General features: G+C 52.9%; 1 protein-coding gene across 2 annotated transcripts in view; it reads right to left on the bottom strand.

Moving 5' to 3' along the window:
* PIGO (phosphatidylinositol glycan anchor biosynthesis class O) overlaps positions 1-15,875 on the bottom strand; it is a 17,034-nt gene that overhangs the window by 1,052 nt on the left and 107 nt on the right. The window contains exons 2-11 of one of the 2 annotated variants that reach the window (XM_026865539.1): positions 15,332-15,825; positions 13,836-13,979; positions 12,611-12,734; positions 11,451-11,610; positions 10,802-10,975; positions 7,342-8,914; positions 6,657-6,860; positions 6,146-6,348; positions 5,319-5,389; positions 4,610-4,726 (exon numbers count right to left, since the gene is read on the bottom strand). In XM_026865539.1, coding sequence (XP_026721340.1) covers positions 4,610-4,726; positions 5,319-5,389; positions 6,146-6,348; positions 6,657-6,860; positions 7,342-8,914; positions 10,802-10,975; positions 11,451-11,610; positions 12,611-12,734; positions 13,836-13,979; positions 15,332-15,824 — 3,263 coding nt within the window. In that variant the 5' untranslated portion in view covers position 15,825. Of the gene's footprint in view, positions 1-4,609; positions 4,727-5,318; positions 5,390-6,145; positions 6,353-6,656; positions 6,861-7,341; positions 8,915-10,801; positions 10,976-11,450; positions 11,611-12,610; positions 12,735-13,835; positions 13,980-15,331; positions 15,826-15,875 lie in introns of those variants that run through there. The other variant, XM_026865540.1, reaches the window with a different exon arrangement.

Below are 15,875 nucleotides of genomic sequence, written 5' to 3'. Positions count from 1 at the left end.
AGGGTCCCGCCTGCCCGCGGCCCAGAACCGGGGACGCGAAGGAGGAGACGACCACAGCCCGCTTCGTATCTCACGGTTTTATTTGCAGACATCTGTTTCGCAGCCGCGCAGAGCCTTGCACCACCACCGGACAGCAAATTCCGCCCCCCCCCACGCCCCCCGATTAATTAATTAGTCATTTAATAACGAAGCAACCCCTCTCTGGCTGCCTCCAGCACGCTAGGCACGGCGCAGCCCCCAGCGAAGTAGGTCAGTGACAGCCCAGCGCCGCAGACTGCAGCGGGCAGGAGGCAAAGCTGTGGGGTGAATGAGTGATGCCAACTTGCTGGGTTTGCTGGTTTTTATTTAAAAAAAGAAAAAGGGCTCTACTTCCTAGCAGAGACTCAAGCATCACTTGGGAACAAAAGCGTTAACAGCCAGATATGTAGATACCCAGGAAAGCGTAGCACCATGCTAAATGCAGAGCTCCCAGATTGCTTTCCAGAACTGGGTCCATCCCCTTTTTTTTTTTTTTATCCCAAATGGGGTACTGAGGCACAGTGAGGTTAATAACAAAAACTAAAACAACAATCTCACTCCAAGCCACGTGGCAAGTCGAGTCAGAGCTCATGGGAGAGCGCAGAGTTCCCCAGCCCTGCTCCTCAGGGAAGGGGAGACATGCACACCAAAAACATGACTGTGCCTTGGCGTAAATAAGCAGCCTGAAGTGTTGAAGGAAGAATAGAGATACGGGATGGAGCCAGGGGTGTGGGAACGGAGATATACCCAGCCCTGACCTCCCCCCAGCAGTGCCATGCCTTGTGATGGCCGTGTGGGCAGCACCAGCCCCACAAATCAGAGAAGGGAGATGCTCCCAAGAGCCACAAACTTTTGCAGTGGTGGCAGATTTCAGTTGCTGTTTCCCAGGCAGCACAAGTGAGACATAATTCCACCCCTGTCCCGTGCCAGGACCATGGGGCACACAGTCCTGCTGCTGGCATAAGGCAGGGAAATTTCCCCATGGAGCTCTTTCCCCTGCCCAAAGGAAAAGGGCGCTGAACCTTGCCAAGGAGCACACACACAATGCCCGAAGTGCAGCAGCCTTCTGGAGTGCAGGATGGAAACCACCCTGCTGAGCATGCTGAGGATGAGATGTCCTCTGTCAGACTCAGCAAAGTGACACAGGGATCAGAAACAAACTGCTTGGAATCAGTGCTGCAGGGAAAGACCAAGCAGGCTCCTGTGACAACCTCAACAGGGTGATGTAGGGCAGAGCCTGCCAGCACACCAGGCTTCCCAAACAACCTTGGTTTGGACCAGCAGATAACTTCCTCTGGACTCTCCTTGGGGTTTTAAATCAGCAAATACAGCCATGTCTGTTCTGGTATCAGCAGCGTGTCTTGCTTCCAAGGTTGCCAAGCCTTGGAACAACATTGTCATCTCTGTCCCACTCAGGAGAACAGCAGCTAAACAACTAGCTTGAGGGCAGCTGGGGAAGGCTGGTAAAGACTGAAATAGTCAGTGAAAGAAAGCAAGAGCATCTCCAGCCCTTGGAAAACTCATCTTCTTGAATCTGAATTCTTTGGTGTAGTTGCCACTCTGCCTTGGACGAGCAGCTAGCACTCCTTGGCGTCTTTGCAGTGACAAGAACATACATGCAGCTTTGTTACTGGAAGTTTTGTTTAGTCTTCGGAAAGATGGGGACAGGCTCAGAGAGCTGGGGTTGTTCAGACTAGAGAACAGAAGGCTCCAGGGAGACCATGTAGCAGCCTTCCAGTACTTAAAGGAGAGCCTCATTATCAGGGAGTGTAGTGATAGGATGAGATTTAAACTGAAAAAGGGTAGATTTAGGTTAGATATAAGAAACAAATTCTTCACTATGAGGGTGGTGAGGCCCTGGCACAGGTTTCCCAAAGAAGCTGTGGCTGCTCCCTCCCTGGCAGTGTTCAAGGCCAGGCTGGACGGGGCTTTGAGCAACCCGGTCTAGTGGAAGGTGTCCCTACCCATGGCAGGGGGGTTGTAACCAAGGTCCCTTTCAACCCAAACCATTCTGTGATTCTATTAAGTTTTCATGGTGCTGCAGCTCCGCTGGCCCCTCTGAGCTGCCATGGCCCCTGAGGCAGAGGGGTGATATGGTGGGATGAGGAGAGGATGCCCAAGCGCCAGCTGAGTACTCTGACCACAAACAATGGGCACAGGAAGGCTCAGCAGCATTACAGTGACTCTTGAGAGAGGAACTAGTCCCAGAGTTGGGAGAAAAGGAAGGCCAGGGGCCTGGGTGGCAGCTGTGGGGATGTCAGGGGCCAGTTCTACAGCATTAGTGACCATAAAGGTTTCTGCCAGCACAATTACATTCAGGTTACCTGACCAGGTTACCATGTTACAAGACCTATTTGGGCTCCAGCCTTGTGGTTTAGCAACATGTGTTATCTAGACTAACCTCACATTGAATTAAAATTCACTGGGCAGCTGTTACCTCCATTCCCTTCCTCCTTTGCACACTGATGCACCTCTCACCCATCAGCATGCCCCCCTCAGCACCAAGAACCATCTGGCCACCAAGGAATCACAGTATACAGCAAATAACCTATTTTTAAAGGTGGGATTGTCTAAGCCCATCTAATTGTGGGCTGATGCATTCCTGCCCCTTCCATCTTTTCCTGTCTCATGCTACTACCCTCCTTGCCTTGCACTAGCACTGGTGTGCATGCATCCAGGTGGCAAGGCAGCTTGGATAGTCACACCAGCTATAAATTAGTCCCTGGTTGCGTTGGGTGAAACTAAGCAGGACAGGCACACAGGCCAGGGGAGATGCAAGGCTGAGGTGGGAGAGCACAGCCATCAGGTCAGGAGGCAGCCAAGCACAGAAATCCAAAATTAGAGCAGTTTACGCCTCCCTGGAATTGGACCCTAACACCTGAGCAAGCAGCTTGCAGGGCTAAAATAAAAAACTAAACCTGCCCTCAAGAGCTATTTTTCACAATGACTGGGCACTTAGACGTAACGGCAAGAACTGAAATGATGAGAGAAGTGATGAGATACTTTCCATGGGCCTCTCCAGGGCAGAGGAGAGGAAGAGAGCATGGAATTACACTAGCAGTCTGCAGTAAGGAACTCAAAACAGGGGCAGTCATGGTGCATGTGTTAAAAAACAAACAGGATCAGAACAGAAATCAGCACAGGAATTCCAGGCAAGCAGTCCTCACCTATTTCAAGAGGGGAAAGAGACGAAAGGTTTCATAGCACCAAGTAATGCCACACAGTGGTTCAGGGCAGTAAGGAATCCCAGCTCCCATCAGAACTGCAGGGGGAATTCAGCTGGGATGTGGCCAGGCACCATGGTAACTGTCCTCTTATCCCTGCCCATGAAGAAAGAAATGCAATGTCTCCTGACTGCGAGAAGTCAAGGGTGTGTTTGGGTAGCTCACTTGCAGCATGAAGTGTCAGGCAGAACACCAATGTCAAGAGGGAGATAAGCACCAAATATGGGATCACAGATGCCATCGGCTGCAGTGCTGGGGGTCCCTTCAAGGTGACAGAAGCCCCAGCACATACACAGACACCAGTGAGTTAAGCCACCTCCCAGAAGAGTTGTTGCCCGGTCAGGGTTTTCAAGCAGCTGTCCCCTGGTAGCACAGCTCACACCAAGGCCACTCCTGCAGCTAGGACAGCTACTCTAGACTTCCCTTTCCTCCTGACCAGACCCAATACAGGGATAAGCCAACGTTCTGTCACTACATCCTGCTGCATCTCAACCAATCACAGTCAACAGCTAGCATCCAGCAGCACACAATCAGGAAGAGATCGGGAGCCCTGGCTGCTACAGCTTTGCCCACAGGGACACTGACGGGCCAAGACCACCGGTGGAGAGTTTCTTGGTTGTGATGCAGTTCTCCATGCTACCACCCCCTCAACAAGCTAAGCCTGCTTCAGGCTGTACGAGGCAGCCCAGAGTGCTCCCCTCTGCCCTTTGTAGGGTTGAGGAAGACCAGGAAAATGGGAGCGAGTAGAGGCCAAGAGGGGCCTTACTACAGAGCAACCAACTGACTTCACAGAGGAACAACTGCCACCAAGACCCCAGGAACCATCTGCATGCATAATCACGTACACTTGGATTTCAGCATGAAAACTGAGCACGTGAAGAGAAATGGTGGCTGCAGGACCTTCCCTCTCCCCCAACCTCCTCTCCCTGCTCAGCAGGCCCCTTCCCATGAGTCACTATCTCTGCAGAGACAAGGTAACACCTTGCCAGCCACTAAAGCTGAGAGCTGCCCAGTGGAGACAGTTGTCAGGAAAGTAGCAGCAAGAACCCTGGTTGGTGTTTCTCCAGAGGAGCACTTCAGGACTCTTTCTTCCTGGGCTCCTGCAGCAAGAGTCCTTCTGCTGCCAACAAACACCCAGAGAGAGCTCTGACCTCCACTGTTGAGAAACACCACTGCAATGAGCAGGGAACAGTTGGCTCTGGTTCTTTCGTGCTCCCTGAGGCAGGGAGCTGGGGATAACCCCAGACTGCTGTCGGCAGGCACTCACTGCTGGTGGCTCATGTATCCTTCCTGGCCCGAGGGAGGCAAGGAGAGAACCACAACCTTGGCCGACGAGCAGGTCAGGTTCCCCACATCTCAAATGCTACCTGAGCTGAAGCTGGTTGAACCAGGTGCTGACAGCACAGTCCACACGCATCACCAGGGAGATCCCCAGCAGGAGGCAGATGCTGCTCACCATAAAGCCCAGAGACTCAAAGAGGAACCTGCAGGCACAACAGACGCAGTGAGGATAACACAGCCAGCATGCCTGTAAGGACAGGCTGCTACCCTCACTCTCAGAGGACTGATTTGCCAGACAGTGAGAGGCTGGTAGCACCCTAGATCCTGAAACCTGAATTACGTTCACTCTCCAGCAGCTGCTGCCTGCAACCTGGAAGTCAAGCACGTCCTCTGGTTTAGAGGCCATTCAGGACAACACTCCTGTGGGATTCTGAACCCCTCAGAGGTAGAGGCCACCCCACGCTCCTACTAGCCCGAAGGTCTGCTAGTACAGCATTTCTGGGTTTACCATTTCTGGTCTGGTATCCCCACCTTTGGCTCTCTGCCCTGAATGTTCTCAGCTTCCAGGTGGGCTCTGTGTGTCCTTCCAAATCAAGATAAGGAAAAATTTCTATAGCTCAAGTCCAGCTTCTGAACCTGAAGCAGGAATTAGTTAAGGATGGTCTTAGAGACTCTACTAGGTAAGAAGTCAGAAGATCAATCAGAGTCTCTCCCAACATTATTGTCTACAGATTCTAGTCAACATGTCAGGAATATTAGCCCTAACCCAGCATCAGAGCAACTCCTGAGACTTACTTCGGGGCAAAGACCTTCCAGACCATGAGGTGCCTCCTGAGGATCATAGCTGCACAAACACAGGCCAGAAGCTGTGGGGGAGATGAGGAAAAACAAATTACAAGTGATTCTGGAGAGACCTCCTGGGCAGTAGGTTCACATCTGAAGGTGGTAGTAAACTGCATGCACCTGAGAGGCTGGTACAGGACACATCAGAAATAATCATCCCAAAGAGATACCTTCCATCATGTCCTCAGGTCAGGGAACACAAGCAGCTTGAGGTACACACAGGCCCTCCCGGGGCCAGGCTGGGACAGTTCAGAGGAGAGCTCACACTGTGGCTAACCTGACTCCTGAGGGGCACCCCTGCAATCCTGCTGCACAGCCTGCCCCCTCCCTTGCACTGTCTCTGGTCTGACCACACAGGAGAATGATTTGAAGGGCTAAACCCCAGAAAGCGATTCGCTTCTTTCATCGGGTTAAATTGCTGGTGTTTAGCTCCCTACATCACCACAGCACAAGACCATACAAAAACCAGAGCTGGTGAAAAATAAATAGGCATGGTCAGGAAAAGGGGGAGCAGGATTACAACCCTGCAGTTTCTGAACAGACATTGCCATTCTGGGCAGATGGGGACAAAAAGCAGCCTAATCTGTACTGTGGCTTCTGTGCTGGAGCCTTCCCAAAGCACAGAGCAAATGGCATCACTAAGAAGAGGATCTATCACCCCTGGGCCTGTCTGCACCCTGGCTGACCCCCTTCTCCCATCAGAGTGCTCCATGGTTCTCATAGCAACCCATTTTCCTCTTGCACAGCCTTCTCCACAGACACCCTGCCTCTGTCCATACCTGTGTCCCAAGGACAAAGAGGTACTTCAGCCCCAGCTGCAGCAGAGCAGTGGAGAACTTTTCTGGGGACTCCCGCAGCCTCATCTCCATCATGTGCTCCTCCACCTCCTGCAGCTCCTCCCGGGGCTCCTTCTTAGGTTTCTTCTTCTGCGAGCTGGGCATCTCACACACAAAGGGCCAAAGCAGGAGCAGAGGGCAGCTGACTACCTCAAGGACAAAGGCACATGAAGTTACTGGAGCCCAGGAGGTGAGGAGCAGTCTAGGCTCTACCATCATGCCCTGGACGTGCAGGAAGCATAACCCCAGCTCCAGTTTGCTGGTCAGGCACAACTGCATGGAGGCTGCAGTCCACAGACAGCTCCACGGCCCCAGAAGGGGACAGCGAGGACGCTGCTGTTCAGCTGGTGCTGAAACCTTCGTTGCCTCGTGCTCAGCCTGCAGGCCCCCACACAAGGCAAAGCAGGAAGCCACATCTGCTCAGGCTCAACAGACCAGGAAGATATTGATTTACCTGCAAAGAGGATATGGGAGGCAAAGGTGTTGGCGCCCACCAGGACAGCAGGCAGGAGGTTTGTGCTGTGGTCAAGGTGGAAGCCCACAAAGGCTGCATTCCAGTGGATGGCTGGGAAGATGGGCTGGTGGCCTGTGGAATAGAAGAACTGGGAAGCAGCAAGGAGCCAGGAGATGACAGCATACCAGGGCACTGAAAAAGGCTCTGAGAAAAAAAAATTTGAGAGAGAAAGATCAGCATCAAGGAACAAGACAAATCCACAGTCAAGAAAAGCCTATTGATTTTTCTTCAAGGTTCCCTTTCCATGCTCTCTCTTTTGAGAGACAGAAACCAGCCAGGCTCCCACCACAGATGTAATGAGGGACCAGGCGTTCCCTCTGCTGCCCGCCCTGATTCTGGACTCTGTCAGCAGCAGTGGAGTTTGTCAGCTGCTCACATGCTGGGGAGAAGGGAGAAGTATAGAGGCCCTTCCCCTGACACAAAGGACCCCTCCTCCTCCCACATTATGTCCCAGCTGCATGTATCTCTCTTCTACTAGATTTAAGCAGCTCTAAAAAACACTCAGGATCCCCTGAGGACCAGTGCACTGCTGTTCCCCAAGAGCAGAGACTGGCTGGTACCTCTCCCACTGGAGATATGGCCCATGTCGCACATCCAGAGGATGCTCTACTGAGCCCTGACTCACCAGCGTCTCCAGCTAGGCCTCTGGCACGAGAGTGGATGTGCAGCAGCACGAAGGCCTCCAGGAAGAGGAGCAGGAAGGCAAGACTCAGGCGCTCATTGTGCAGAAGCATCAGGAGGAAGCCCAGCAGGGTGAGTGCTATAACCAGGGCTGCCGAGTACACGCTGCCCAGCCCATACGCTGCGACGGCAGCCCTGCAAGTGCCCCGCTCCAGGCGGCTCTTCTGAGACTCCTGCATCCTCTTGTAGATCTGAGGGATGACGTGGAGGAAGTCGACTTCAGAGGTGGGAACCCCCAGGTAGGGAGTGACGATGGATCCTGCCGACTCCCGCGTGTCCTTCGCAAACACCGTCATGGGATTGCACAGCAGGAGCAGCAGCCCCACGGACGCCAGCCCATAGACAGCCCATGGAAAGGCAACAACTGCCACCTGCACCAGCTCCTGCAGCTTGCCGAGAGAATCATCAGCACTGGAGGCAACGGCCCAGTAGCAGGCAATGCAGAGGACCACCAGTGGGAAACCCCAGCGCACAAAGAGCACGAGGGGGTCCGAGCTGTTCAGGTTGCCGTAGTGTCGCAGCCAGCTCCGCACTGCATAGACCAGCCCGGCCAGCAAGGCCACGCACAGGAGGTAGAAGAGGTTCTTGGCCCGTGTGTTTCTCAGGCTGGCAAGGGGGGAGAGGAAAAGAGAGGGCCGGCACTGAGGGATTTCTTCACGGCACTGGTGGAAGAAACCAGAGAGGCGCACACAGACCAGGAGCATGGCCACGAGGCACAGCAAGTACCAGATCTCTCTCCGGTAAGAAGAAAAGCTAAGGAACTGCTGCTTGGGGCCTTCTGGTACAGTCAGACGACCATCCCAGTGGAGCTTCCCTACTAGCAACATCACCAGCGAGGCCAGCAGGAATGGGGCCACCCGGGCCTCAGCCACTACAAAGCTATCGGAGAACATCGCTCCACAGCGGAAGAGCAGAATGCCCATGGGGAAAGCCAGCCCCAGCCACGCTCGCAGCCTCTGCTTCAGGCCAGCACTGGCCAAGGGTGGCTGACTGCCCAACAAACGGGCTCGCTTGGGATGCTGGCCCCACCAGTGCCAGAAAAAACCCAGCTGAGAAGCAGCAGCTGCCCATGATGACACCAGGAGGAGATCCAGCCCCTCTTGGGTGAACGCATGGGCCAGCCCAAGCAAAAGAGCCACCATGAGGCCCCAAAGCAGTGGGTACAGGAGGCAGCGGCGATAGAAAGAGTCTGATGAGGCAGCTAGCTCTGAGGCCATGTAGCAGAGCAAGCAGGAAGTGGCAATAAGGGTGCAGCCCCCCACCATACGCAGAGGATGGAAGCGCGCCCAGGACTGGGTACACAGGGCCCGTGCTTCTCGCAGGTAGAGCTGGAAACGGCTGATGAGGCTTCCTAGCCTGGACTCCAGCTCTGGAGGCACCAGTGTTGCCCCCTGAACCTGGGCCAAGAGCTCAGTGTGCTCCTCCACGGCACTGGAGAAGAGCTGCTGCAGATGCTGGAGCTGCTCTGCTGGCAGGTCCTGAGCCACCAGCGAGTAGGAGTGCAGGAAGCGATCCACCTATGGGAGAAGGGACACGGGGTCAGGCAGTTGCTCTGGGACAGGGATTCACTGCCTCACACAGCCCCTTCAGAATGGAAACAGCCCCAGTCTGCCAACCTCTGCCAGGACATACCCATCCCCAGCTGCATCACCCAGGGCTGGTCACCCAAATCCAAGATATGACTGGCAGGAAACACAATCCCTCTGCCAAAGTGACATCCCTCTCAAGTGACATATCCATCCCAACAGCCACACTGACTCCTCTCAGTTCTTCACCTGCCACTGCACCTCTGGCAACACTGTGCATCACCAGGGGTCTTCACATAGAGCCTTTGTTAACAATAAGGCAAATATCCCTCAGAAGTTCAAGTCATTACCAGCTACTAATCTGCACTCCATGTTGACTTTTACATTGTTTGTCTGAGGATAGACATCAAATTAAAGAGTTTTTAGCAGATCAAATCAAACTGCTCCCTCTTCTTCAATACAGGCACATTAACCCACTGTACCATAGGCTAAGGTGAGCTCATTCTGCTTCCTACTGCAAGAGGACAGGAACAGAGGCAGCCATGATCGTAAAGTCATAAAAGAAGTCCTAACAAGGTCGTTACCAGGGCAGGGCACCCATACAAACACATAGTTCCTCAGCAGTGTAGATCTGTTAAAGCCCTGAAACACACTGATACCTACACACGCCTTCCAGTTGCCTCAGAGCACGGGCAGAATCACTCTGCCCCTGCCCATGAACGGCAAACATAGGCACCAGCTCTCTCACAAGTCTGCACAACCTCTCTGGTGGGCAAAAGCTGCTTCAACACCAATGTGATCAAGCCAGAAGCCTCCTCAGACAGATGACTGCAAACATTTAAACAGGCAGGAGTGGCTAACTCTAATTCCTAATAGATGATGATCAATATCCTCAGTGATTAACGGACAGTAACTTACACTACCTCTTTTAAATGACAAAGCACTCTGCAGCTCTATAAATACACAGCAGAGAAACTGAACATTTCTGTCTTCCCATCAGCAATCATAAACTCCCCAGCTCCTCACTGACTCGCACCAGTGGTGTCCAACTGGCACACGGAGGAGCTGGATGGGGGTTGGAGGTGTTAAATCTTGTGCTCCTAGCAACCTAGGGGTCCCTCAGAGGCAGACCGGTGCTTAGCTGAGACACAGGCCTTGCAACACGTGCGGCGAATTGGTTCTGTAGCATGCCCAGAGACTCAGGACAGCCCTCGCGTCCTCCAAAGAGGCTCTGGCTTGCCCTGGCACATGGCCTGCTCCATTTCCTGGGCTTCTTTTATACCTGGTATAGTCACTCTCATTCAAATTTTGTCATTCAGCTCTTGGGGTTCTGTATTTTGTTGCGCTTGGTGTAAACTGTTCCTTCTCTTATCCTACTTTACCGTCACTTGTTAGATAGTATTTTTTTCATTTAATCCTTCGTAACTGTTTTCTTCCTGCCACTGATCTAGAATAGCTTTTTAGCTAACAGTTTCTTCTCCAAAACAAGCAGCATCAAAACACCCATCTGTACTCTTGAATCTCCATTGCCCCTAGTCATCTTCAGCCTTGAGGAATCAGCCTACCCACCAGCCTCTTTAATTACTAAATCCACCTCTGACCATCTGGGACAAACCCTCATCCTGAAGCAAACGGTACCTTCCCAGCCAGTATTTTCCACACCACAGCAATAAACAGATATCTCTTGTTTCTCTTTTGGGAAAATGGTGCCACCTTTCATTGGAGCAAACGCTGAAAGGAGGTAACTCTTCAAAATAAGTTCCCCACAAAGATAACACCATGTCACCACCCCACCTCCACCAAACAGAAGAGGTGTGTGCTTAAAAAGCCATTCCTTCTCTTCTCTAGTTCAATGGGGAGGCCTACTGTAGGCCATACCTGCTTGGCATTGATATGATAGACTGAGAGCTGCTGCAAGGCTGCAGACACAGCATCACCATCCCCGGAGAAGAGCTCAGCCATCACCTCGCCGATGTTACTGTAGGGGATGGGCACACCCAGCAGCAGGGCCACAGTGGGCACCAGGTTCACCTGGGGAACGGCTTCAGGCTCCTGGAGAGACAGGGAGGAATTGGAAATTTGGGAAGAAAACAGCAATGCGGCTTTTCACTAGGGCTAGAGGATGACGGGGAGCACATCTCCTTTCAGAGGGGAATCTGGGGAAGCCAGGAGTGCAAAAATGCAGGGGAAGGCAGATGCACAGGTGTGCCCTCCCCGAGTGCCCTGTGGAGGGGAGGATGCCTGCTGGGAGCTGCAGGTCCTTGGGTACAGCCCTGGATGCCTCACAGCTCACCTGGCCCCACTCAAACACACCTTGCAGCTGGAGGGGCCTGAAGATGGGTCCCAAACACTTCAGCTACCTGCATCCTGTGTCAGCCTTTCCACTGCTCAGGAAAGGTGACAGACAACCTACTCCTCTCAACCTAAACAATCCCAATCAAACCATTACTCTCTGTAACCCCAGGATGCAGTTTTCACCCTGGATGCCACCTCAGGCAGTGACAGCTAAGGATCAGCTTCTTCTCACCTCTGGAGGGACAGTGACAAAGAGGGGTGTTTTGCTGTACACAAACAGCGCTGCATTCACTTCCTTCTCACTGTCGCCACCATGGTCTCCGGTCTCTGTCATGCCATGGTCCCCAGCCACCAGAAGAAGGGTGTCATTCCCCAGGTGATCCACCAAGGACCTGTCACCGGGATAAGGAAGGTCAACTCCTACCTGGGCAAGGGCCCAAAGAGCCCAGGGTGGGAGAGGACACGCGTCCCCACCAAGCATGCCTGAATCACAGATGCGAAGCCCACGAAAGGATATAAGCAAAACGAAGTGCTGGCACAGAGCTATAACAACTGAGCCAGGTACCAGGGCAATGGATGCTTTAAAATCAGACTGAAAATTCAGAGCCCTGAGAGACACTGGACTGATCTTGCTTAGGTCCCCAGTGAACAGTGTCTGGTTCCTCAGTGCCTTCAGGGATCTCGATAAAACATAATTCAGAAGAAACATTCCCAAGGAGAACAAATTTTAGGCTGCTTCTATTTGGCTCTTGTATATCACATCGCGTTGTGTGAGCAACCTCCTACTTTTAAGGAAAAAAAAGAGGGGATTTGTCCCTGGAGGATGATATACACTGCACTCTCAGATGCATCAGGGCACGTTACCTACTCTTTCTAGCAGTAAAAATTAGAGCTGGCCTAAGAGTCAAAAGCCACAGCATTTTGGGCTGAGGCATGGCTGTGTGATCAGGATTTCTGGATCCCGTCCTGCCCTATGACACAAAGGTGTAACTCCCAGGCCTGTGCAGTTAATGCAGCGTTCCCTAGCCAGAGTCCTCAAGTGCTTCTCAAACATTAGCCAAATCTCAGTGTGACAATTTCCATTTTAAAGAAGGAAAGATCAGCTGTACTTCAGCTGCACCACCACCCGATGGTCTGGCTGAGAACCAAGGCTCCAAGACCTGAAGACAGCCTTACCTCTGAAACCAAACCTCTCGTGAACATGTGTCTATATAACTGAGGCTGCTCCACAGCTAGGTTTTCAGCTGCTGCTGGCTGAAGCTGTTCTCCATGTTAACAGGCACAGTAAGCATCCCTTGCTGCCCTCTGCATCTGTAAATTCCCTGAGAAGACCCCACCAGCCTGGCTGAAGGAAAAGGCCAACTGGCAACGCACCACCATCACACTAATCACCTGAGCATCTCATTCATCTGGGTGAGCTTCTTAGCCATTTCGGGATGGTCAGGTCCATGTTTGTGCCCACAGTGGTCCACGCCAAGGAAGTGAGCAATCAGCACGTCCCATTCACCACTGTCCACTGCAGAACAAGAGGAGCCTTATCACACACTAGCCAGGATTCAGGCACGGGCTCTGCACTTGGATCCTCCTGCCAGAGCTTTCTGGTTGCCTCTGGAAACTGCTGTTGTCACCCTGACAAGATCAATGCAGATTTTAACAGAGGCACACTCCAGGCCTGCAGGTGCCTGAATGCAATGCCACAAGGAGCAAAACACCCAGCAAGCACTCCAGGATCCATGGGTTTTGCTCATCACCCCTCAGGAGGGGAATGGCCCAATGCCACCCAGGTCACCTTGAAATACCCTTAACTCAAACTGCCACAAACTGAGATAAACCAAGGAGTTGCTCATGAAAAGGAGCAGCCAGAACTCCAGTCCTCCACTGGAGATATTTCACGTTGGACTCATCAATGTGCCCCTCTGCATCCCATCAGGATACAGGCCCGACACACCAATGCTGTCCCTAGCTAGAAAGTTATCTTGGCCCCTCCCCTCCGTTTCAGGGTCTCAACACACAAAACCCAACATATTTGGAGTTACATGATGAACTGTAGGTCTCCCACAAGGCATAAGAACTTCCCCATGAAGGGCCACTGCACCCCTGATTTACTTAGATTCATATACAGATAAAGCAAAGATCATTCCTCTCAGTCCCAGGACCTCGGGAAGGAGTCTGAAATCACTTAAAATTCACAAACCAATCTCACACTTCACCTTGCTCCCACAACTAGGAACCACTGAGAGCAGTGCTGTACCCCGACCTTCCAGCAGGTAGCTGCACTGTTGTGCATTTCCCAGGCACAGGCAGCCACGTGTCAGCGTTAAGCTGCTCCTCCTGTTCCATCCTGGCAGTGTATTTCTAGGACAGATGTAGAAGTCTAACCTTGTCCCATCAAGCTGCACTCTTTCCCAAACAGAGGAAAGGTATTTACAGAAACAGTTGATGGGCTCCAAAAGCTGAATTATCTGTGGAAATCATCACTGTAATCCCCAGGCAGCAGTGCGTGACTGCCTAGTGCCACTTCGTAACAGAAAAGCCTTTTCAGTCTTACCCCAAACTTGCAGTAGGACCCCCACCTAACGTAAGCGGTTACCCAGGCCGCAGGGGAAGAGCTGCTTACCAGTTGGATAGAGATGCTGTAGGATCCCATCATCCACAGTGTGAAGATCCTTCACGTTAAAAGAAGGGAAGAAATACGAGCGGAAGAACTTCTTCGGGAAGAGCCCTTCCCAAGTGTCATCACCCATGAAGACCACTCTCCTTCCTGAGTCAGCAAGAAAGGAATTAATGAAAGCAGAGAGCCCACCGGGGTCTTGCTGTTACCAGCACTAGTGCAAAGAGCCTGGGCAGATCCAGGTCAGGATCTGGAGCGCTGGCTCCTCTCTAACCCACGCTCAATAGCAACCTAAAATGAAAATGACCATCTGGTTATAGATGAGTTTGAATATGAGGAGGGACCAGCCCTGTTTCTAAGTCCACAAGTGCCCCCCACACCAAATCCACCTGCACAACCTCACAACTTGTCATTGACCTCTGACACGTCACCCCAGCAGTAAGACCTGTGGGTTGAACAGGCCAGGAAGCAGGCAGGTACCCACTTGTACAACTGCAGCACTTAGGGAGGTGCAGCACAAAGCAGACAAACTCTTGCCCAAGGCCCGCAACCCCACTGTAAAATGCAAGGCAGTAGATGGCCGCTGACAGAGGTTGAGTAGAAGCCACAAGTCCTGGGCTCTGGCTTTAAACACAACAGTAGCAGCTTTTCATGCGCGGAAAAGAGAAGGCAAAACCACTGATGCTTCCGACTGCCCTTACGCTGCTTGCCCTGCCTGCCACCAGCCAGCCTTCCATGTTTCCACAGAGTCTCTTCGGCCTGGGAGCAGCAATCCTCTTCTCTGAGGCTGCTGCTCTGGCACAGTCTACCAGTATTTTTTGCCTCGAATGATTTACTGCAGCTGCCCACCTTGCTCGCACACAGGGAAGTGGACAACCCACTCACACTCTCTCATCCCAGGCCACTCTGAGCCTCCGAATCTTTCTGGGTGACACAAGAGCATGCCCTGTCACCTTTTCTCCATCATCCCACTCTAACAAGCCCTTTAAAGCTGCAATAAGCACACCCCAGCAGGACCAAACTACACAGAAAATGCGATGAGGTCACTGCCTAAAGCAGCAGGCAGCTAGCCAGGCAGGCTTGGTGCCTGAGGGACACCCCCACAGCACACCTCGCACTGGCTCCTCCTTCATCATGTGTCTCACCTGAACGCAAACACTACTGCCCTTGGCTTCGTACAGACATTACTGCTGGTGACCTTGTGACAGTCACCATCAGTACAGCCACTTTCACATGCTTTTTCATCATCTTTGAAGACAAAGAAGATGAAACCACAGTCCCAGCTACCTCTTACTCCCAGCGTAACATGGAGAAACCCTGCCTGTGTGACAGCTCTGCCTGAGATAACTATCATCTGAGTAGGGCAAAAGAATTAGCTGATGGGGTGGAGGTGCTGTAATCAGCTCCCTTCCCAGGGAGAGAGGACTAAAGGTCCCGTGTGTGCGCTGACCAGAAGCTTGCACGTGTCCTGTCCCAGCAGGACACCACCCCTGCCCACCTACCGTTCTGCACCAGCTGTGCCAGCAGGTTGTCCTCCTGGATCGCGTAGGTGGCGAAGTTGCTGCCCACGTCGATGAAGGTGGGCAGCGAGCCGGTGGTGAGGCCCTTAATGCGCTGCATGGTGGCGGTGGGGGGGTCGGCTCGGAAGCGGTAGAGGCGGGCATGGTGAGGCTGGGAGGTCGCCAGGTGGTGCAGGAAGCTCAGCTTGTTCTCGTAGGGCAGCGGGCTGGTCTTGGCTGGGTTAAAGCGGGCAAACTCGAAGTGGAGGGCGTCGATGATAACAATCACTGCCTTGGAAAAGCGCTGGGGTGCCCAACAGGAGCCCGGCGGGAGGCCCTGCCTCTCCCAGGGTGGCGGCAGGAGCGGGTCTGCACAGGAACTGCTGATGTCAAGCTCGATGCGGGTGAGCAGGAAGCCACTCATGAAAAGCCCAATGCCAGCAAAAAAGAGAAAGCAGACCCAGGCCAAGAAGAGCAGCACTGGCCACCGCTGCATCCTAGGGGGAAGGACAGGCTGGCTCAGGCTCCTGCGGCTGTGGCTGGGCCA

Source organism: Athene cunicularia (genome assembly GCF_003259725.1).
Source record: "Athene cunicularia isolate RWA chromosome Z unlocalized genomic scaffold, athCun1 chrZ_part1, whole genome shotgun sequence".
Classification (NCBI taxonomy): Eukaryota; Metazoa; Chordata; class Aves; order Strigiformes; family Strigidae; genus Athene; species Athene cunicularia.
This window is presented reverse-complemented; position numbering and strand designations above follow the sequence as displayed.